At 37.4% G+C, this 22840-nt stretch overlaps 1 protein-coding gene across 1 annotated transcript in view; it reads right to left on the bottom strand.

Moving 5' to 3' along the window:
* LOC139744235 (uncharacterized) overlaps window positions 1-19085 on the bottom strand; it is a 32640-nt gene extending 13555 nt beyond the window's left edge. Inside the window, exons 1-10 of the mRNA XM_071654678.1 lie at window positions 19019-19085; window positions 12394-12487; window positions 8739-8830; window positions 6369-6577; window positions 5582-5791; window positions 4692-4979; window positions 3167-3394; window positions 2358-2646; window positions 1632-1810; window positions 743-1225 (exon numbers count right to left, since the gene is read on the bottom strand). Of these exons, the coding sequence (XP_071510779.1) occupies window positions 743-1225; window positions 1632-1810; window positions 2358-2646; window positions 3167-3394; window positions 4692-4979; window positions 5582-5791; window positions 6369-6577; window positions 8739-8830; window positions 12394-12487; window positions 19019-19085 (2139 nt within the window). The remainder of the gene's footprint in view (window positions 1-742; window positions 1226-1631; window positions 1811-2357; window positions 2647-3166; window positions 3395-4691; window positions 4980-5581; window positions 5792-6368; window positions 6578-8738; window positions 8831-12393; window positions 12488-19018) is intronic.
* Between the last annotated feature and the right edge of the window lie 3755 nt (window positions 19086-22840).

Below are 22840 nucleotides of genomic sequence, written 5' to 3'. Positions count from 1 at the left end.
TTATATATAGAAAGACTTGCCTTCTAAGGAAACTTATCTGAGATTGAAAGAAGTTGATTGAAAAACAGAAACCTTAATGAGTTGACGACGCAGAAGTTATAAGAGAAATCTTAGTAATCATAATTGGAGTCTTTGAATGATAAGGCAATATTACTTCATCTTTTATCAAAATATCTTTGATCGAAAAGTCGCTCGAGGCATCATCTATCTTTTTGAGTAGGTAATATAAATGTTTTACTCTTAATTTATCATTTCATGCTTTAACCGTTATTCTGCTTACGTTTCGACCTGAGAATTATCATATTCTTTGCCTAAATCTCTTGCAAGGGGAAGAACACAAAGTCCATCTCAAAAATCGAAAAGAAGATATTGAAAAACTAACGAGTTCTTGATACACATGAACCCCCATAGCAATCACAGAAATTGATGTCGACATGATAGATGATCACGAGAGCAGCATTTGACACCTGATCTTACATTGACCAGCTCTTCCGTGTTAAGATGTTCTCAAACACGTATCATGACGATTGCTCGTCGAGCGTGATATTTCCAGTTATTTTTCTTGGACCCCCTCACCTTCAAACCACAAATTTGCAACTGAATTTGAATTACAATAAATGAATGAAAGAGGGAAACGAAATCATCTTAATCTCTAATCATGTCAACCTTTCTCCACCTGTTTGTCTGTGTCTCTCAAATCTTGTCATCCCTCTTTAAGGTCTCTCAGTCTTTCTAGACTCACCTGGCCGGAAGGGACAGTATTCAAGACGGTAAACGATGAAGATGATGAGACGAGATCCCCGTTAGTAACATCTTTCAATTTAAAGGTGACATCATAATCCGTGTTTATGGAGGCGCTGGTAGGTATACCTATATAAACGTCCCATTCCACTTGATCGTCACCTTCCTCAGACCTACTTCCGGTGTTACGGATGGCGCCCAGTGAGAGGGTGTTCGTCAGCTGGCTGTCAACCACTGTGATGTCATTACTACAGTCTGGGCAAGTGGATGAGATGCAGGGAAGGTTGAAACCAGACGAACTAACCACAGCACGACACATGGTAGCATCCAGCACACTCGGGTACGTTACTGTAGACTCCAGCTGCAAGTTGTACTTTCCCTCCGGTATTTTAAGCGTCACGCGAAAAGGAATGGCACCTCCAACGAATACTTCGCTCCACATCGGATTAACACTCGTTATTTCAAAGTCGGCTGCATTTGGTGTCTGTCGGTTGAAATAAATGTTTTCAGGATTTCTCATATTTTCCAATTAATTTCTGGAAAGATATCCCACAGTTTTATGCTGCCTAGACCAACCATTAGCTAATCCCCTTACAATGATCAACCAACCTGTGTAACCGGAAAACGACTATAATTCTACCCCTTCATAGCTTCCAAACAGTACATAAATGAATGCATACATTGTTGAGAGTTTTGACGCTTTGATACCAATTTTATGATTGCCATATTAGATATCCAGAAAAGCAAGTAGAGATATGATTTTATATAATTTTTTCCCCAGATATTTTGGGGATTAAATAGATCATGATAATATACACTGCGGTTTTCATGGATAAAAATTTATTCAGCACAAGTTTGTAATGTGAGACAAGTATTGAGGCTTAACTTACATCGACTGCGTTGTTCTCAGTTTGGGCTCGTAGCTGACTCGAGGCGCTGTATTGGACGTCGTTAATATTCACCAACACACCTAGATTGTAGGTCGTACCAACCACAGCTTGCCCATTGCCTGGGAGCCTTACCACTACCTCCATGGAGATAGTACTATCGGAGAGGTCATTGACAATTCCTGAATGCAAATTAAATATGGGCGAGTAATGGTGTCACACCCTCAAAAGATCTTGAGTAAATTTGAATGTCCGATTTTTGCATAATGGATTCCACTTGTACTTTTACTACATTTAAACTAAAGATAATACATCACATCCTAGCACTGGATTATCTACAAGGGGTTGACTATGGAAGATTCAAAGCTTGTAGAAAGCAATGCGAGAGTTGTGACCTTATATATATTAAACATTGAAACCAGTTTCTGTTTGATTTCATTAGGCTATTTGTTCGACTATGCTTATTTTATTAGAATCAGTCTGAATTTGGAATAGAGTCTCTTTTTAACAGTGGAAGAGTCAAAACATTCAAACAACAATAATCACATTCGAAAGAATGAAACTGAACCATTGAATGTAGGCCTACCTCTTTTATCGACATAAGAATTGCGATGTAGGCGTATAAACTAATGTTTATAACGAAACGCCCTTCACAACTTCAGAAGGTTAAAATTGAGTCAAAATCAGATATAAAAGGATGTTTGATAGGAAGGAAGAAATAAATTTTACCTCCGTTAATGATTTGACTGAAGGGGAAAGTTGCTGCATTATTCGTGCCGTAGCGGCTGTCTTGTGAGTATTGCGCCTTGACGTCATAATTCAAGAGACAGTAGCCTCCTCCAGTGGACTGAATTCCCACATTACAGATACTGGCCACGCCCTCTTCCGTGGTGACTACGTTCACCGTGACGTTACTCGTCATGTCGTAAATGTACATATCGAGCGTGAACACCCCGAAAGAAAGAATGTTGATATCCAATGGGCCAGGAGTGAGGGACACTGAAGGCGCGTTGACACTCTGGAGGAAAAATAAAAACAAAAACAAAAACAAAAAACAGGAAAGGACGAAGAAAAATAAGATGAATATGCAGTCACTGAGGACAATGCTTATTAATGCCATATCAGTACAGTCCACGGTCTATAGTCTTTATAGTCTGTAGGCTAGTTTAAATGGGTGATTTCCAATTTAACACACAATGCTGAAAACAGGCTCTTGAACAAAAAACAACAAATGATTTCATTTCCTGCTTGATAATCATTAAAAGTATAGTTTTATCCAACGTACGTGTAGTCCTTGTTGATCAGTATGCCTACGTGTGCTTCAAATATCATTCTCACAAGATCAACTGAAAGTCTACAATGTTTGTCTGTAATGATTATTGCTTCGAAACCATTCGAAGAAGTTAATGTCATTCGCCAAAATTATGTGTAATTCTGGCGTCACAATATCAATAATTACTAATATTAATCAATTTATATCATTTCGATTTTTGGAATCAGTGGAAATTAGTGTCATCAAAGAGTATAAGACTACACACCACAGTCTCAGCCGGCTGGAGGTAGTAACCCAGCTGGCCGACCCAGATCAGGATCCCGCTGGCGAACTCGACTCCCGCCGTGATCCACCGGAGCTCATCGTCGCTGAAACCGACGCGGCTATCGTTGAGTACCGTCAAGGCGAATTCAATGACGATCTGAGAATCTTCGGTTGCCGAGCTCGCGTTGTTGTTTGTGACGTTGCCGAGGTTCAGATACGCTGCCGTTGCCTAACGTGTAAATGCAGAATGGGATGACAAATCATATAAGATTAAAGACAAATAGATCAATTTTTGGTCAAAGAAGACAATCTTCTCTTCACCAAGAGAATTATGTAATAATTATCTTCGTGGAAAAATGAGAAAAACTAGGATTCCAAATGAACGACAATTCCGTTTAGAATTAAAAGACTTGTTTTTATTTTTTGCCCATATCCAAGGGGTTCGGTGAAAAACAGTATCAGAGCACATGTTCAAGCACAATAATCAAAAGTATTGAGGAAAGGAGATCAAAAGATTTTAAGTGCTTTGTAGTGAACGAAACACTACGTTTCAGAAAATTATTTTGACAATGAATAAAATACTGCGAAATAAATCATATCTTATGCTGGCAACATTACAGTCACGCAACAAAAACGACTTTTTGGAAACGTCTACAAAGCTAACTTGGCATTTAAATCGCTAAATTATTTGCTCATTATCATGCGCATTGTTGCTTTATTGCACTTTGATAATTCCATCATATGAACTTCTCGTCATTTTACACTGGACTGCATCATCTTTAGGTAATCATTTATATATTAGATGATATACATATATGTATAATTTGTAAGTTAGAACATTTTATTTTATGAGCACTCTCGATAAAACACATTTCTGAACGTCTGTCCTGATGATGACATCAAAGTCATGTTTTGAAAACCCTTGATTATTGGGATATCATGGACATGCGTTGACTATTGGCTGACGAAATGACAGTCTCATACATAGTTGCGTCATCCACAGATCCAAGTATACATTAACTGGACTGTTTATCCTAGTGACCATAGGTCTTGAAAAAAGATATATCATTCTTCTGATGAGAGATATCATTCCGTTCCACAGCGCTATAGATAACTGAGGTTTACAATCTTTGGTATTGGTCACATGATTAGTATTATTGTTTTGATTTTGAATATTCGGTAGTCATAGTCATAGTGTGCCTCACTGTTCGGGCACGTGATCGCACAGAGGAGGTAATATAGTCACAATAAAATCTCTAATTGCAGGGTATCGCACAGGGGAGGTAATATAGTCACAATAAAATTTCTTATAGTAGGGTAAGATTATACATTTCTTAAGCCATTTTCGCCTTGAAAATGAATTGGAACAAACCTTGCATTCATTGTCACTGTTGAACGTTATTGTTCACGGCATCATGTCTCAACATAGGCCGAAAGTGACGTTATCATCCTGTCGGATTTTATATGCATATGATAACACATTTCATAATGATTTATTTGGGTGTTTTTTTCTATGTTTAACTCACAAGAAGTGGATTTTCGGAGTCGAAATCGTACGAAGGAGTGGCTCTCTCGCTCTTGATGTTGGAACCGACGTGGGTGATATTGGGCGGACACAGAACACCAAAGCTAAAGTCGTTCTCTTCGGCGTACAACTCAATGCGCACGTCTTCCGTGTATGTGGCGGCGGGAACGGTCATTGCCAGTTGAAATACAACTTTGATGCCCGCCCTCAGTTGGCTGCTGTTCGTCTCGCTCGACACACCGGAGAGTGTGAAGTCGATGGTCTTGTTTTCATTCACTGGTATGAGATCCTGTAGCCAAACAAAAATTCATGGATTTTACTTTAAAAAAAAAAATCTTATCAAAACATAATCACCCGTGATGGCTTGATCAGCATGAGCTATTTTTGCTTTGTTTGGTTTTCATTTAGGTCCTGAGATAAAATTCAAAATACAAACAAGTAACCAGTCTCAATAAAAATTATCACTAGAAAAATCTCCCAGGTCAGCTACAACAGTATGGCAAAGAAAACACAACAAACACACAAAATTATCAACAGAATAAAAGTTTTCAAATTCACCCACCTATTTCAACGTTAAGACTACAAACAACCTCTGCCTTTGGAGAAATCTTTTATTGTCATCATGATCATAGCAACCCAAAATATGCTAAAGACATAAATACAGGGTCAAAGTAAAGAACGGATAAATCAAGGATTATAAAAAGTAGGCCTACCCCATTTATTCAGAAGAATATCTGATATCATTAAAACACAAAATACGAAATAATATTCACACATAAAAATTGAGCTAATCTTGACTAAGTTAATACCGATTGATTGAATAAAAAAAAAGTAATTCTTGCCATCCTATAACCAGGGAAAAGTACTCAATGATAAAGGACGTTGACATACATCGTCAGACACCGCTCTACGGACTCGATGACCACGCTCGACCTCCGGTCCTATCGAGTCATCATCCTCAACGATGTGCACGACCAGTGGGATGTCGGTAAATTGTTGCCCATCTGAGTTTGACACACGGGTAGTGAGAGTGAAGTCCACCTGGTCGCTTCCTAACACTTGGACGGGATCCCGTAGACTTAAGGCACCAATGTTGTCAATCTTGGAGACGTAAATATTACACAATTTATGAAGATTATCAGATATAGTGCTTACACATCATGAAGCGTTAAGCAAGACTCAGTAATTGGACCCTACTGAAATGACGGTTAGTTTGTTTGTTTGCTTGCTTGTTTGTTTGTTTGTTTGTTTAAATCGTTATGAAAGGTCAAGATGGAAAGCGCTGTAATATATGTATGCAGAACCATTAAGGCTTCTGGAAGAATCATCAAAAACTTCTTATGATAAGGAAGCTAAGCTGCTGAGGTAAATATGCACACGTTAAGTCGCAGAAGCTAGAATAACAGTAGTTTGTTGATGTTTGCAAACATCTCCAGAGGGAAAATACGTTTTCGATCTAATTTCATGCATTCACCTCGTTTGGGTGATTTCATTAACAATCCGTTGTGTACTTCACTTCCCCTCCATGCTCTCCGTTAATATTTCATTAACGTTTCAATGCAAAAAATCTATTTTTTTTTTCACGCATCGATCTCACTCTTTCTCAAAATGTCAATTTGACAACTGACAGAATTATAACAAAACATAAATAAGCCCATGTTATTGATGGGACTGCTACCTGAAATGCGGCACTCCTTTTGCCGTCGTGGTCAAGAACGCTATATACCATCTCGGCACACACACATGTGATTTCCCTGCAGCGGATGTCGACGTCACCATCCGTTGCCATGACAAAGGCAAGCGTTCTGTCCTCCCGTCCTCTCGCTATGTCTCCACGGTTAATGTAAATATCATCCATCTTTTCTACGATGGGTGCGTGCTTATTGGCTGGAAAGGGAAAGCATCGGAGAACAATAAATCATTTATGTTATTTGTCATGGAGAGACGGGGGGTGGAGAGAAGGGAGGGAAAGGAGAGGATATATGACCATGTATAATTATCCGTACAAATAGCTGATTTCAAACCATGTTATGTGACACAGTTTAACAACTATTGTTTAGATTAATACGCAGTACCAATCACTGACCATTTTGTCAGATGAATAACAAAACCAATCATAGTGCTTTCCCCAGTCTACGAGCTGATATCGTTCACCCGTTCTCACCCAATTTTTTTACCTTCCATGAAGGATTAAAATGAGTGTATGAACTAATGTAAAATTCTATGCAATTTATTTTGTGTACCTATAGAAATATGAGAACGTTCAGAATGTTATGGTTCTCATGTAATGCGATTTTGTGTTTAATACTAACGCTGACTATTGAGACTAATCAAATTTGGAAAGCTATCATTATATATTCTTGCTTTTAGCTAGCGATATGTGCAGCCTTGCTCTTCTTCCTTGTGAAACAACATGGATATTTTTGAAGTTTTATCATCACGGATATTAACGTGTCATGAACAGATGATATTGACTAACCTTTAAAAAAACTGGCAGACTTCACCATACTGGTGAACGCGAACATGTTTCTGTTTGCCTCGAGCAAACAAATACTCATTGTGATTTATGCTCCGCGATATCTTCCCCCACTGTTTAATTAGAATGGCAAATTTGAGAGCGCATCCCACACTCAAATGACATCAGTCAATATAACTCATAGAGTCCGCTCTAATTAATCCAATCGGCTCTGGTCCCAAGTGACGTCAGTAGTGGGAATTGTATGGCAACTCATCTAATATCTATTCAGTTACCCCGGGCTTATTGTTAGCGTTATATCGTTTCATATACCAGTTCATATAAGTAATGCAGCCAAGGACAAAATTCCATTATATTGGAAATGCTTGCTGAAATACGATAGGCTTTTATCAGGCTTAGGGTATAAATCACTTAATTATTCATCTACAGGGAGCATAGAATACTAAGTATCTATGTAATAAAATGCCGACCAATAAATTCCTAAATACCGACCAAGAATAATGACGCGACGCGCTAACACACGCGTCGTATTTCCAATCAAATTTTGATATAATGATGCCATCAGGAATTCGTATTATATAATTCATAACGATGAAAGGTAATCCATACAGCGATGTATGGAAATTGAGGACTACCGTTGGAACATTGAACGCCTTAAGCTGTGCATGAGTCGAAGTCCTTGGGAATGACGTGCTTCGACTCATTAAGCGATAGCATTTAATTCGACTAACACAATTTTCAGAGTTTCCATTTGCTCACGCCGAAATTACATGTATATATGTATGTATTAACTGTTTTTATAACATCTGTTGCATTTTGCTGTTAACTACACATAAATTTTGTCAATAAATTGTATCTAAGGATTTCTGGGACGAACGCTGTAGAGCTTTCTATAGCTCCGTCGGTAGAGCACCGGGCTAGCAATCCGGAGGTCTCGGGTTCGAATCCCGATGGAATCCCATTTCCTTGCTCATTTTCCACTAATAAATTATATTCATTTCTGGTCAGTTTCCTTCTGTTTGCGTTTGTTACTTCCCTTTGAGTGACACTGATTAGTTATTACATGAATCTGCGCTGCGCTAACGTACGACAAAACGAGAAATCTCCGCTTATATACAAGTATACGCAACGGGAGTGTAATATGGAAAGGTCGTTAATCTATGGGGGTTTAAGCGTATACCATGATGGACATGCATACCATAGCAAAAAAAAAATAAAATGATAATAATAATTGTCAAAAAGTGTGTTCAGAAGAGGAGAAATAAATCGGCAACATAAATATGACCTTTGACCCTATATAAGATGGAAAACTGAGGGCAGCACCACAAATTTAAAGTCTATAGATTTGACCATCATTACACATGCCCTAGTACAAAATTTCAGGCAAATAGGTCATGAAACGGCGGCGGCGCCGGCATGGCGCACACAAAACATCCACCAAAAATAAAAGGCGGACTGAAGAATCAGCGTTTAGTTAATTTTGGATTTGTCAGTCATTTGCAATGTCAGAACAAAAGTGTATGACTGATTGACATCAACATGTGCATTTTGTATTACATGACCACGTCTTACCAGCTATATCGCAGCGACTACCCTCCCAACATGGGTGACAGATGCATCGATCCTTCACGCAGTCCCCGTGGAGGCAAGATGTAGGAGCATCTCTGGAAAAAAAAAAGAAGAAAATTGGGTAATTCTTCAATTTTTTGTAAATGACCAGGGGTGTTTTATAAAGCTGTTCTTAAAGTTACGAACGACTTAAGATTGACTGGTGATCAGTTCTGATATGCTATACTTATCAGAATTTCAATAATTCAGTACAAGAACTGATCAGCAGTCGTTCTTAAGTCGTTCGTAACTTTAAGAGCAGCTTTATGAAACACCCCCTGGTGTAGAATGCCGATGTATTTCTTTTCCTTGCACTGCGACTAGAGCAATATACGTACATTTAGACTTTTTTATATGTTTCAAGTATTTGCAATGCCTGTTTTTGTTTGTTTTACATTCCTGTATTATCATGTAAAGTTATGTTTTATTATGTCGTGTCCTCCTACCATAAATTTCATAGAATACATAGCATAATGCTGTTGTTTTTGTTTTAAAGTTATAGTTAAAGTCTGATATGAAGGATGATAAATGTATTCTGATTAATGTGAACCCGTCGGCACAGTTTGTCATTAATTAGTGCAATAATCACCTGGTACTGTTTGTGTATTGTACACCTTGGCCATACAAAATCGGAGATAATCCACGCTTGTCCATTTTACTATTAAATAAATGATCCATATGCTTTGGTCATTTCAATATGGGTCAGAGCTGATATACAGTGATACATGGCCCTCACTCAAGCTCTGATTGACTAAATAGTTGATGGAGTTAATTTCGAAACGAATGACAACACCGCACATTTTGGCTGCATAATGAAATCTGTCATTCAACCTTCCCTCTCCTCCTCCTCCTCATCACTTTCCCCTCATCTTCCTCCTCCTCGAGACTTCTTCTCCCTCCTCCTCATCCACCTCCTCCTCCTCCTCCTCCTCCTCCCCTCCTCCATCTCCTCCTTCTCCTCCTCCTCATCCTTCTCCTCCTCCTCCTCCCCCTCCTCCTCCCCCTTCTCCTCCCCTCTTCTTCTTCTTCTTCTTCTTCTTCTTCTTCCTCCTCCTCCTCTGTAGCTCTCGTATCACAGAGAGCTGTTGAATATTCACACCTCATAAATTATCATCAATCTACAGCCGAACAAAGAAACAATTCGAACAAAAGCAAACATTGTTTCCTTTAAATGATACACACGTTCCCTGCGTATCCATGGTGACAGTAGATCTAATTTGGAGCACATTTGACATTTCACGGGCTCATGATAAATCATGTTTGCTGCTGTTGCTGGAATGTCACTGATTGGACGCTGTGTCTCAGTGCGGAATACTGTATTGAGGAGGGAATTCTCCGGGTCGCTATACTGAGAATCAGGTTGTATTTCCTAGAGCCATGGAGCTATCTCCATGCTTTAGTACGTCATTACATGTATTTAATCATTCCGACCACTCTAGTTAACCAGACAGCTACCTATACTATAGGTGAATTTTATTCATTAAAAAAAAAAATAGACAAACAAACGTACAAACAAACGACACCCCCAAACACTGTCCAAATTAAAAGAAAAAAATCCCAAGCGAGTGGTAATAATTCACATAGGCCTATTATATTAGGATGACAGGTGAACTCACGAAGTCCAGCAGTGCCAGGTATAGCAGCTACTAAAAGCACTCAAATGATGGGATAGGTACAATGTGGTGCCATCAATGCAAACCTAGCCTATCATATAGTACATGTACTATACAGTGTTAAGTCATGTATGTGCTTGTCAAGCAGTGAAGGGCCTCACAACACAAATTATTAAACTCTGATATCGCTTTCAGGTAGAGTAACAGATGGCTTGAGGTTATCTATAATGTATCATTTGAATACCATTCGTGAAAGTGCGCTTTTTGAGCTACCATTCCAAACGGATAACGTCCTTGTGGACAAAATATTCCTGTCCTTGGCATTGTCGAAACAAAGTTTACAGTGGTCTGTTTTATTCCTCCTTCAGAATCATCAGGGAGGTGGAAGAACCTCCCTGGAATCATCAAATATTTAGTGTGGTTGCCATGGGAGAAGCTTGCATCCCTCTATCACTCACAAGTTTGTCTCGCCCGTCAGCAGGAATACGCCATTTCATTACCTACTCAGTCAACACCGGTTGGAATGCAAACATTTGGCGATCTTTATTCAATCATTAGTCGCGAATTGTTAGCCCGCCACAAAGCATTCCTGCGTATCATGTTTATTCAGAGAGGAATTCATTTTTGCACATTTTCATTTGGGATTGTATACACAATACGCTGCTTTTTAATAACACTTTTGGTGCGACGTTCAGACCATGTGATGGTCAAGACATTTTTCATTACATAGTGTCTGCAATATCAGTGATATCAGCATGGCGTTTGAAATAGTCTATATCACGTGCGAAAACAGTTTGAAGAAAAGCCAGTCTCACATAAAAAAAATAACCTTATTATTTTGTGCTGTGCTGTTTGAAAGACGTCCTTTAACCTAGAAATTAAAATATTTTACTACTTTTTGCTGTGATTTTATCATGCTCGATGTCAATCAATTAAAATTAGTCAAATCGCTATAATAGAAACAACAGTCTGGCTATAATAGCTCTCCCGGTCAGATCTCCTTGGTCAAAATGCAGCCTGCGTTTTCAGGATTGTAACCGTCAATATGAACGACCAAGCATATTATATATATATATATATATATATATATATATATATATATATATATATATATAGATGTACAGGCAAGACATTGCTCTCTCTCTCTCTCTCTCTCTCTCTATCTCTCTCTCTGCGTGTCTCTGCTCTTTATATCTATGACGTCAGCATAATGACCATTAATGTACATTTTTTACATTAATGTATATTTTTGTGAGATCTAAAAGAAACAAAGTCCTTTTTCACACGTTATGTATTTATATATTACCACTTTGAGAAATATGAACGTAAGTTAGAATGAAACTGAAAATCGAGACATAATTATTCATAGCTAAAATATAGGTATCCCTCGACAACCTGATTCATGATGAGCTGGAAGCATTTTAGATTCCATTCAATTTGATGACAATTCGTGAGAGCGCTATCATGCGTATACATGCTCGACTTTTCTATCTTCCTAATGTATACCTTAGTTTGCTAGTGATGTATATTCTAGTATACTCCAAGGCCTATTGCTAATATACTGGTAGTTCCTGCAATATTCATTATATGCATTGGTCGCGGAAATGGTTTTCGTGTGTGTGTGTGTGTGGGGGGGGGGGGGGGGGGGGGGGGGGGGGTTGCAGCCTCCATAGTTCTGCTCGTGATATGTACAGCTCAATTCGAACGCTATTTATGGTCCTATGCTACACACATGGACTATTCACGGAGGTCTTCGTTTGATATCATCATTACAGCCGCCACCGGATTTTATAATTATGTGTGTCTTAATGAGTAAAATTCAGATGTTTGGACAATGACGATTGTGTAATCATGCATCGTCACTGACAAAAGAACCATTTCCTTCATTTCGGTCTTATATGGCTAAGGTGTCTTTTCAGACTCAACTGCCTTTGACTAAACACCAATGATAGGGAGCAACAAACTTTATGGTCATAAAGTTGACTAAAGAGCCATGCTGTACTTACTTTGAACACGATCCTGCTTGGCCGGTACAGCCGCCTGGATTGGACTTTAAGTCGCACGACTGGGCTTGGACAGTTCTGTCGTCTGCGCCTTTTACTGAAACAAAGTCGACACAATAAACAGAGACTACATAGTAATCAACTTCGATTAAATCATTGTGAAATATGAAGGGTTTTTTTTTTTGAACTTCTAACAATTTTCATACCGCTTGCTGTCAAGACTACCTCCTAGTAGTGGGCCAGCATGCAGTGTAAAACTCACCATCTCGAACTAAGTTTGCATTTTGGTACTTCCCCGCCTAACTCGTGACATACTCTGACCATGACTACGCAGAGCTGGTGTATAGCTGCCTTTCTACTCGTTAGAACGTGCTTGATCGAACCGAAATAAACAAAGCCGTGTACTTGTAACATGATAAAGTTAGGAATAAAACATAACAAACAACTTGTATGTTGTATATGGGAGCATGAAGCCTCCCACTCTCCTAGCTATGATTATGTCATGCAGTGTAGTCTCAGATCCTTTTATTTCCTCAGTTTCTGCTCACGTGCCAGACTGATGTTATCCTCCAGGGGCGGATCCAGGAATTTCGTAAAGAGGGGGCGCGTTTACAAAATTAAAGGGGGGGGGGGACCGCACGCACCCCTCCCCATTTTTTCTTTTTATTTCTTTTGTTTCAACAAAAATAAAGGGGGGGGGGGCGTGCGCCGGTTGCGGTCCTCCCTGGATCCGCCCCTGTCCTCCAAAATAACTCTTTTAAAGGGTGTGTACAGTTCTGATTGAGGTGAGGATTTAGCTTTTAACGTTTTGCGAGATATTCAGAAACCACTCTAACGAGATGTCGAAGAGCACGCAATTCTAAGGGGTATGAAAAGTTTATTGGATGAAAACCGGTTTTGAAATGGCTGAGATATCCAAAAACAAGGTGAAACAAAGAGATCCTAATAAAAGGCGTGGCCTGTAGTCTTTTATTATTATCACTTTTTTGGATATCTCAGCCATTTGAAAATAAATTTTCACCAAATAAACGTTTCTCATCATCTCACTTAGGAATACAAAAAACATGAATCCCCACCTCAACCAGTACTGTACAGCCCCTTTAAAGGCACACATTACTATTTTAAGCTGATGTCTAATCAAAGGACTAGTAGGGGCAGAAATTTGTCAAGGGTAGGCTACATGTCACCACTTTGAAATCAAGTTCTGTCCCATAGAAATACTGGTGCGCCAGGAGGTGATCTTGGCACTTTCCTTCACAAATGGATAAAGTAATGGAAATTACTGCAAACAGCGTGGAATTAAGTCTGTTTTGAGAACGTATGTTTTACTGCTTTTTCAAGAAGTTTGAGACCACAGCTGTGTCTACATAATGTACATACCACGTGGCAGATTCTCGTCATATGAACTATATGTTGGAGGATTCTTTTCTGGTTACAGTTTGTTATTCCGAAGGTTCGTTAATCTGAAAAAAAAAGGTTATTCCCTATGCTCGATAATCCGAAAACGAAAAATATTAGCAATTGCGAAGGTTCGTTATTTCATTTCATTTTTGGACTAACGAACCTTCGAAATAACAAACTTTATTTCCTTTTTGGAATAACGAACATCTTTGTGTAATTCGGAATAACGAACCTTCGAAATAACGAACATCGGTCTCTTTCCTCACATGCTGCACGTTTGTCAGAATCGCCCACAAGCAGCTCATTGAAAAATTCAACGATAACATAAAACATACTGAATTCACTGAGAAACTCGACGAGTGCATAAGAGGAGCTATCAGAATTTCAAACTCCTTTCATTCAAACTCTCATGTTGCTCTTTGGAGTTACCGGAACTGCTATAGAAACTAAAAGCTGTAATGTTCTTCCTAACATGCCTTATGGGATCATTCTACTTCTTCCATTACTGAAGAACAACCCCTGCCTCTTCACCATCTTTATCAACTACCGCCTTCCCTTCACCATACACATTTTTATTTTACTTCAGTCTTGTCAATGACAGATACCAAGGGCCTCACCCTGCCCTCACCAACAACTATAGCAACCTGTGAAGCCAAAGGCCCAGCATTGTCAAAGGCTATTCTGGTTTAATACATGCCTTTCTAGCCCTCATAGCATGTCTGGAGGGGGACGCACATAATAATTATGTTACACAGACATGTACATACATAAACACAGTTAAATACTGTACATTTATTCAAATATCTGTTTGTTTGTTTGTTTTTTTATCTGTGGTTTGACGGAAGAAAAAAATGCACAAAGTTTTAATTTGTTACATATATAGTGTCATTCCACTTCCAGAAAAAAAATCGAAATAATGTCCACTGAAGAATTTTGATAATTCAACATGATATTATAATGTAGCTCACATTTGTAAATATACTGTAAATTGTGTATCTTAATTTCCAGGAAATATGCCCCTTTGTATTGAATATACCATCATATATCATCATTACATAATCATCCTCCTGTAGAAAGTGTTCTTGCCAAGGGACACATAGGAATTCTCATTTCGTTCGTTGAACGAAATGAGAAAAGAACGCTCTCGCCCGGGCCTGGCGAACGGGCTGCAGGATCGCCTCGGGACTACAATCAATACACATGATTAAATACATTCCCTCTCCATGACTGCCTATCGATTTTTCATCTATTGTCAAGCCTGGTCACTAAGGTCTTGGAGAAAGGATGAAGCAACCCCGTTCAAACTTAATGAGATATGATCAAATTAATCGCCTCACAGCTTCAGAATAGATGTCGCCTAAGAGACGACTTTTGGTCTCGTCTTCTTTAATTAGATGAGCGATTTCAAACAGTGAATATTTAGCCAGCTAGTACAGTGATACATTGATGGTTTAAACAACATCGTTCCTATTGCTATTCTAAAATATAGATAAAGTAAAATCACGCAAACAAGATGGTGGAAGGTTTCGATTATAAGCGGACACAATCTAGGAATTTCAAAGTTGTTCTTGTTTTGATTCATAAATAACGCGGAATGACGTGTACCATTGTTAAATCTTTACAGGGCAAGAAATGTTGATAACAATAAAAGCTTTCCTATATTGTTTCACACACACACAAAAACAACAAATAAAGTCTTGATGCAGATTGATCACAACATTGAAAGAGTAAAATGATAATTTACTGCGTGCCTAACCAATAAGGATAGCTCTCCTATAGGATTTCCTGCCGTAGTTTCTAAAATAAGCAAATTTCATTCATGGTGCATAATTTGCGATAGACATTTGTATATGAAACTATGAAAATTGCAACATATATATGAAACCGTTCTTTGAGCAGAAAGGTGTCTCCGAATGAAGCTCCCTGCCCGCCCCTTTTTTTCAATCTTTCGGCTCGTTCACAACATATTGCATACAACAAACTAATACGTAATGATCAAGAAACTATTTATTTTTGCCCATGGGTGTAAATATGTGTCGAATAAATTAATTTTCGTATGTGTGTCTTACTTCGAATTTATGTGAGTGTTTGAAAAATGATTAAATATTAATTCAATTTTACCATCAAGACCGTTCTGACAGAGAGTTTATTTTGTTAGTATCGTACCGCAGTTTTTATTTACAGTTTCGAATGATGACAAAATACAAATTTACTCAGGCTCATCTATGCCCAACTTTGCTAGTATTGTTTCCCCTAAAACTCATACTTTATAGACGTTACTCATGCTATTAATGGGAGTAAAGCTTGTTGCTTTATACAACACGTAGAAATGGTTGAGTCGATGTATAATTATGATCATGTCATATTATCAAATCAAATCCAAATCCAAACCTCTTTCACACAGCTTCATGGAATAAGCTGTTACAGGCTGCCTTCTTCCACTTAACTGAATGCCTTTAACATCCTATTTCAAGTGTCTTAATTTATTTATATTACAGGACGAACGCAAGAATTTACGGCAGCGAATGTAGAGTCATTTCATCAGTTTGCTTGAGAATAACGTAGAATGATTCATACATTCTCACTCACGTGTAATTGGGTTTTATCGCGACTTTATCATTACAATATAATGAGCCGAACTATTCTGCCCTTTTTGTCAATCGGCCGCTCTGACAATAATTGCATAAATCCGCTTGCCATGTTTAGGAATTCACGCTATGATAGTACACTTGGTGCATGTAATGTTGTAATATTGTACTAGTTGTTTCATTTCCAGCTGAAAAGATGGCTGAATAGCCTATATTCAGTTGACTAGCTGGTTTTCCGTGGGGTCCATGTTGGATGTGAGGCAGGACCACTTCACCTGGTTATACACTCTGCTCTTTGCGATGAATGAATGAGCAGGATATTTTACACTCTTAAAATATTGGGTAAATTTAGTTGGGTAATTGTTGGTTGGTAAAAAAAAAAAAATCATCATTCTGGGCAATTATCACCCAATTGACCTTTTAGGTGATTAAACCAACATTGGGCAACTATTTTTACTTTAATATTGGGCGAATATTTACCAACAGAATTGGTAATGGAGAGTTGGGTACTTTTTGCCCCGCTGTTGTGTTATTGACGCATTCCTTTTGTGTGTTGGGTAATTTTTGTTAGGGAACTGATACTTGGGTAGAAATTCGCCTTATATAATTTACCAACATTATTTTTGCACATTAAGCCTGGGTATTTCTTACCAGTACTTGGGTAATTTTGTTACGTTCCTTTCTAAGTTGGTAAATTTTCATGGACAAGTAAAAAAGTCTGTGCGTGTACGCGTGTATGTGTGTATGTATGTGACGGTGTGTGTGTGTGTGTGTGTGTGTGTGGTATAGGTCTACGTATGGAAGGATGGCAGAACCTTACGATTTTGTAGGGGGTACTAAAAATTACTATAGGGTATTCTCCGTTTTAGGAATGGGAGGGGGGACAACACACACACACACACACACAAACATAGAGAGAGAGAGAGAGAGAGAGAGAGAGAGACACACACACACACGCAGTATTGTCGATATATGCAGCATATATATATATATATATTATTATAATTAATACATATAAGAAAGAGCTACATTGTGGACGTATTTTGACATAATTTTCTTACGTTTCCCTTTATTCCGTCAACACCGGAGGGGCTAAAAAATCAACATTGTGGGAGTATCTGTCTGTGGGAGCAAACTACAGGATACTCCTACAATATTGCTAGTTTGTGTTTTGTGTGTGTTTGTGTGTGTGTGTGTGTCGGTTTGTGTGCAAATAGTTAGATGACACAATTTGAAACCCATATACCTGAACTGGACTTGCTTTCCACTTCATTCCAGATTAAGCCCAGTAACTAAAACATTGAAACTTTGATACCAGTTGATACCAGTTGGTTTCTGTTGGTTTCTACTGTGTGTTTTTTTTTTTTTTGCTCATGAATATTCATGAACTATTCAAATTCTCTTCGTGAAAAAGATAAAATATTGTTAAATTTAATGTTTTTTTAATGATTTCAATAAACTCTGAAATGTCTGAAATGTATTAGAAATTTATTGAATATTATTGCCGTCATATTCACAATTTCAGCTTGTACCTTTGATGAGTTATTTTCATATTTCTATAATAAAAGTGTAATCTACATGGTAACCATGTCTTAAAGCATTACAACTAAATGGCCCTATATATGTGAATGAAATATCCCTGGTATTAACTAGGTCTAGGATGTAGGCTAAGCATAGATGACTAGCTGTAGGATTATGATAGGTTAGTTATGAACAATGTCTTGACATACACATGTTCTGGTAAACACCCATACATCAAATAATTCAACACAAAATGTTTGATTAACCAAAATTCAACTTACTAAACAGTTGGACAAATGGAAGTTGGGCAATATCTAGGAGCTAATTGGGTAGATGGGTTGGGCAGATGATTACCCAACTCAAAATAATTATAACCAACGGCTGGGAAATTGCAAAGTTGGGTAAAGTCTGATTGGTTAACAGCTGATGGGCAATTTAATTTGCCCAACCACATAGCAAACTCGTTACCCTACATCAGTTGGGCAGATTTTAACCAATAGTTATGTGGACAGTATGTTGCTCAGTGCTGGTTAAAGTTGGGCATTTTTTTAAGAGTGTACGTATATATAATACATGAGTTGTAACTCTCTTTCTCACACGGGACCTTCATTTTATGTCTTATCTGAGGGACAATGTATTTTTTCCTCTTCTAGAGGGGACGGTATGATTACGTACAATATTTCTCAGCAAGACTGAGCAAAATAACCGAACCCTTTACTTTCCTTTGCAGAATATTGTAAAATTATTTACAACACTCTGCGTCCTGTATAGTAGCTGCGAGAAATCATACCGAACATTAAGGTCTCTTTACGTATCCCATAATAAAGTATGCAACCCAAACAATAGTCCTACTGTAGTCCTTTCTTTTACATTGATATATATACATTACATATAAGACGCATGTGTGTGTGTGTGTGTGTGTGTGTGAGCATAAGAGATTATATGTATATGTATCATGTGTTCTGCGGGAAGAAATAGAACCTTGGAAACTAAAGTACAACATCTTAACAGGTCAGAAGTATCGCCTCCACCCTCCGTCTCCCCCCCCCCCCCAAAAAAAAAAGGGATAAAAGAGGAAGAAAAACTGCAGAGAAACAGCAGCAGGAGGCTCTACTTACCGACATAAATCAGCATGAGGAGAAGAAAAGCGACCCATCTTGTGCTACATCCACTGCCTTGCGCCATGTTTCTGCTGAGCAATTGGTAATCATTCTCCGTAGAACTAGACGATTCCATGCAGATTGCGCGCTTGTGGGTTTGTTGAGCGTCTACATGCTACAATCCTCACTCAGTATTGCTGCATGCAATAGGAGGAGTCGCTGCGAATTTCAGTCACCAAAATTAAAGTCCTCTTTTTAACTATATCCCAGAGGACGATAACATAGCACATGAAACCAGAAGCACAGAGAGGCAAATGCAAGCAGCGAGACAACTCTCATTATATTTAGGAGTGCTGTCGAAAGCGTGAATTTATCATATCCAGCCTCGACATGAATGATAATACGAACCTATTGTGGAGATGCGAGGCAGCAAATATCAATCAACGGGTTGAGAGCAGTGGATCGATAAAAAATAAATTAGCATTGTGCTACTCCGTGGTTGCCGAGGCTAGCGAGCAGAGGAGTCTGAATTAACCAGATATGTGCTTTGAAAAAAAAAATCACTGTCATTTCAGCATTTCAATAGCATTCTATTTCTAAGTGCGAGCAAATTGACTAAATTGACTATATATATATATATATATATATATATATATATATACATGTATATATAATAAGTTTATGACGGTTAGTTTTTTATGTACATGTATGTGTCTTTGTGTCCCACCATGACTGTACAGCAGTTTATTATCCCATTTTAAATGGTTTTCGTGTCAAACGAAGACTGTTTTATGCTGTTTCCCTTCGGAAGTAGAATGCACGTGTGTCGTATCAATAATGGTGTGGTAGAATTAAAAGAAAGGGATTCTTATTTGAGGCACACATTAAGGTCAGTAACTTTTACTTCAAATAACTGTTAGTTAAGACTCATAAAAACAATAAGCTCTTTATTCCTCATGACACAAAAGGGTTACGTATGATCTGGATGTTCTCAATAAAGTTCCTTAAGCCCAAAACCAGTTACTGCACACGTAGATAGACCTATATAGAGGTACATGTACTCTAAGTAGTGGAATAGTACCGAAAGTAACTCCCTCCATGTTATTTGAAACTTTTAAATGCTACGTAGAAATATTAACACAAGATATCATATTGGCACATAATTTGATCTGACTCATTGTACATTTAGCTAAGAAAAGGGTTTGTATTTGATGATTGTTCCGTTGCTCAGATATGTTTTGTAGGGTCTATACTTTTTTTTCGTACTTTGCCTTAAAAGTTAAGTTTTGTTGTTGTCTGATATGTTTTTGCATGATTTTGTTTCATATTGTCTTGTGCGTTTTGAATTTATTTCAGTTTAAAATCGTAGAGTGTTTCTCTAGGTTTTAGAGGATTCTAATTAAAAAATTTTGTTTTTACTTTCTGTTAGTGAATTGGCATATTTTCTGTTTGTTGGGATATGTCGTTTATTTATTTTCCAAATTTAGTCTCTATTCATTTTATATGCATTGTAATCTGTATTGTTGTGCACAAGTTCTTTTGATATGTCATCTCTATACATTTTTATATTCAATATGTATCTTATTGTTATCTAGTTAGGTATGTGAGCCCCAATGGAGGTTATCTTCGCTAACTAGGGTGTTGCACGCATGACGTGAAAATAAATTCATTTCAATTCAATTAATTTATAAGATATCAGCTTTGATCTGTAAGTGTGCCACTAACTCCCCCTTGGCATTAATGTCATTACAATAACCACAACTTTGTCTTTTTCTCTTGCAAGAAGAAGGGGGAAAAGAAGAAAAAGAAGAAGTAGAAGAAGAAGAAGAAGAAGAAGAAATGGCCAAATGTCTGCTTATCAGAAGTGTCTCTTCTCATCTTTCACCAAGACCCACACGCAACACGCACATTTCCCCCTTTACACATACAGCTATCTTTCATCTTGAAGCTATATATCGTAATGTATTGCCAAGCAAGTCTATTCTATCACTCACACACACACATGGAAACAGACCAACACACACAGACGTATATTCACGATATTCAATGTATCCTCTGATCTTTAATTCTAAGTACATAAATCGTGTTCATTTTAACACTATTGTCAATGTCCAGACTTTCAGTCGTTATAGGTCAAAGGTCAAATTCAAACCTACACAAATCAAACGGGTGAAATAAAGACTTTCATAGTCGTGAGCCATTACAATAAATTCAGGATTTAATCCTTCGTCAATAATCTATCTCATTAACATCAATAGAATATATTTACAATCACGATGATAATAGTCCAACACTCTGATCTAACACTGGATGGATTCATGTTAGGACTTACAATTTTACGAAAATCCGAGGAAAACGGAAATAAAGTAAAAAAAGGGGTTCTTCTTGATACTCCCTTACGTTGACTGGTCGAATCATTGCGTTATGTTATTTAAATCTATCAAACTGGTCAAGCAGATATTTTGACAAGCGGGATTCTTTCTCTCCTGAAAAGGGAACGAGTCTATAGACACTGACACAAGAGTTTTCTGCATCAAATTGATGAATTTTGTGTGAACCGTTTGCTATGATTTTTTTTTTTAAATTTAAGATAAGTACTCCAATCTCAATAGCAACTCATAAATCTTAAATTACAGCTTTGATATTTTCTCTGTACTAAGTTATCAAGTTCTTCCTATCTTGATAGATTCCAAATATCATAATTCATCAAATCAATTTCACACGAAACTGTCTGTATTCTGACTAGGACATAAATTCAGTGTTCGTGACATCATAGAGAGATTGAGATGAATATCAAAAGCTGTCAGATAAAATGACATTGTATTGTAGTTCTCTTGGGTAGTAATGGTTTCTCTCTTTATCATCTTAAAGGCGATGTTTACCATTGGGAGCAGTGATTTAAAAAATGTTTGAGTTATCATATTCGATGCATATGTGTAGGTCAGTTGTATCACAAAACATCCTGCCATATAAAAATTTTCCAACAAAGCCTAAGATATAACGAGATATCATTATATTTCTCACTAAGCCATAACTATAGACGGTTTAGTCTAGAAAAAATTTTATTATAACTATTGTTCTCATTTTGTATACATTTTATCTAACAGTACTTAACATTGATTATATTGATTAATTTTTTTCACACTTGTTGTTTCTATCCCTAACTCACATTTTAGAACTATTTTGAAGTACTGAAGCTGGGGTTTTGTTTCATCTGCAAATGACAAATAATGCCTTTAATGTATTCGAATAAGATTGATTAGACCTTTATGACAGATTTTGTAAATTCATACAAATTCAAAAATACAAGTACCATCTGACTACACGTCTAGTTTAAATCTACTGTGTCTGTTTGACGTCTCTTTGAAACAGCAAAAATTAAATAAAAATCATGAAATTGGCACTTGAACCTGAATTCATCTTCACGTTAAGTCTCTTATAACATAAAATACATTGGATTATTTATACTCCAAGAAAATTGTCTGTTTATTTACAGATATTGAAAGGCGCAAAACTAGACACAGAATAATTTTACGTAAACATTAAACCTGAACTAAATCTGTCAATCTCGTTTTCTATGACTGTCTTAAAAATAAATCATTTTATAAACATGACAGCATTGATAAATGTTTTCATTCAATCTCATTGAAACGTTTCCATTCGCAGATAATTTGGCATAACAAGTTTATATATATATATATATATATATATATACGATATTCTTTAATCTGCAACGAAATATAAAACATATACAACAAAACGAAACAACATTGTATGACCTCACATAACACGAAACTATCAAATGATATACCACTTGCAGATCATATCCGTCATGTATAC

This window comes from Diadema antillarum, unplaced genomic scaffold (assembly GCF_040938485.1).
Source record: "Diadema antillarum isolate AM-2024a unplaced genomic scaffold, OU_Dant_1.0 seq00001148_RagTag, whole genome shotgun sequence".
Lineage (NCBI taxonomy): Eukaryota > Metazoa > Echinodermata > Echinoidea > Diadematoida > Diadematidae > Diadema > Diadema antillarum.
This window is presented reverse-complemented; position numbering and strand designations above follow the sequence as displayed.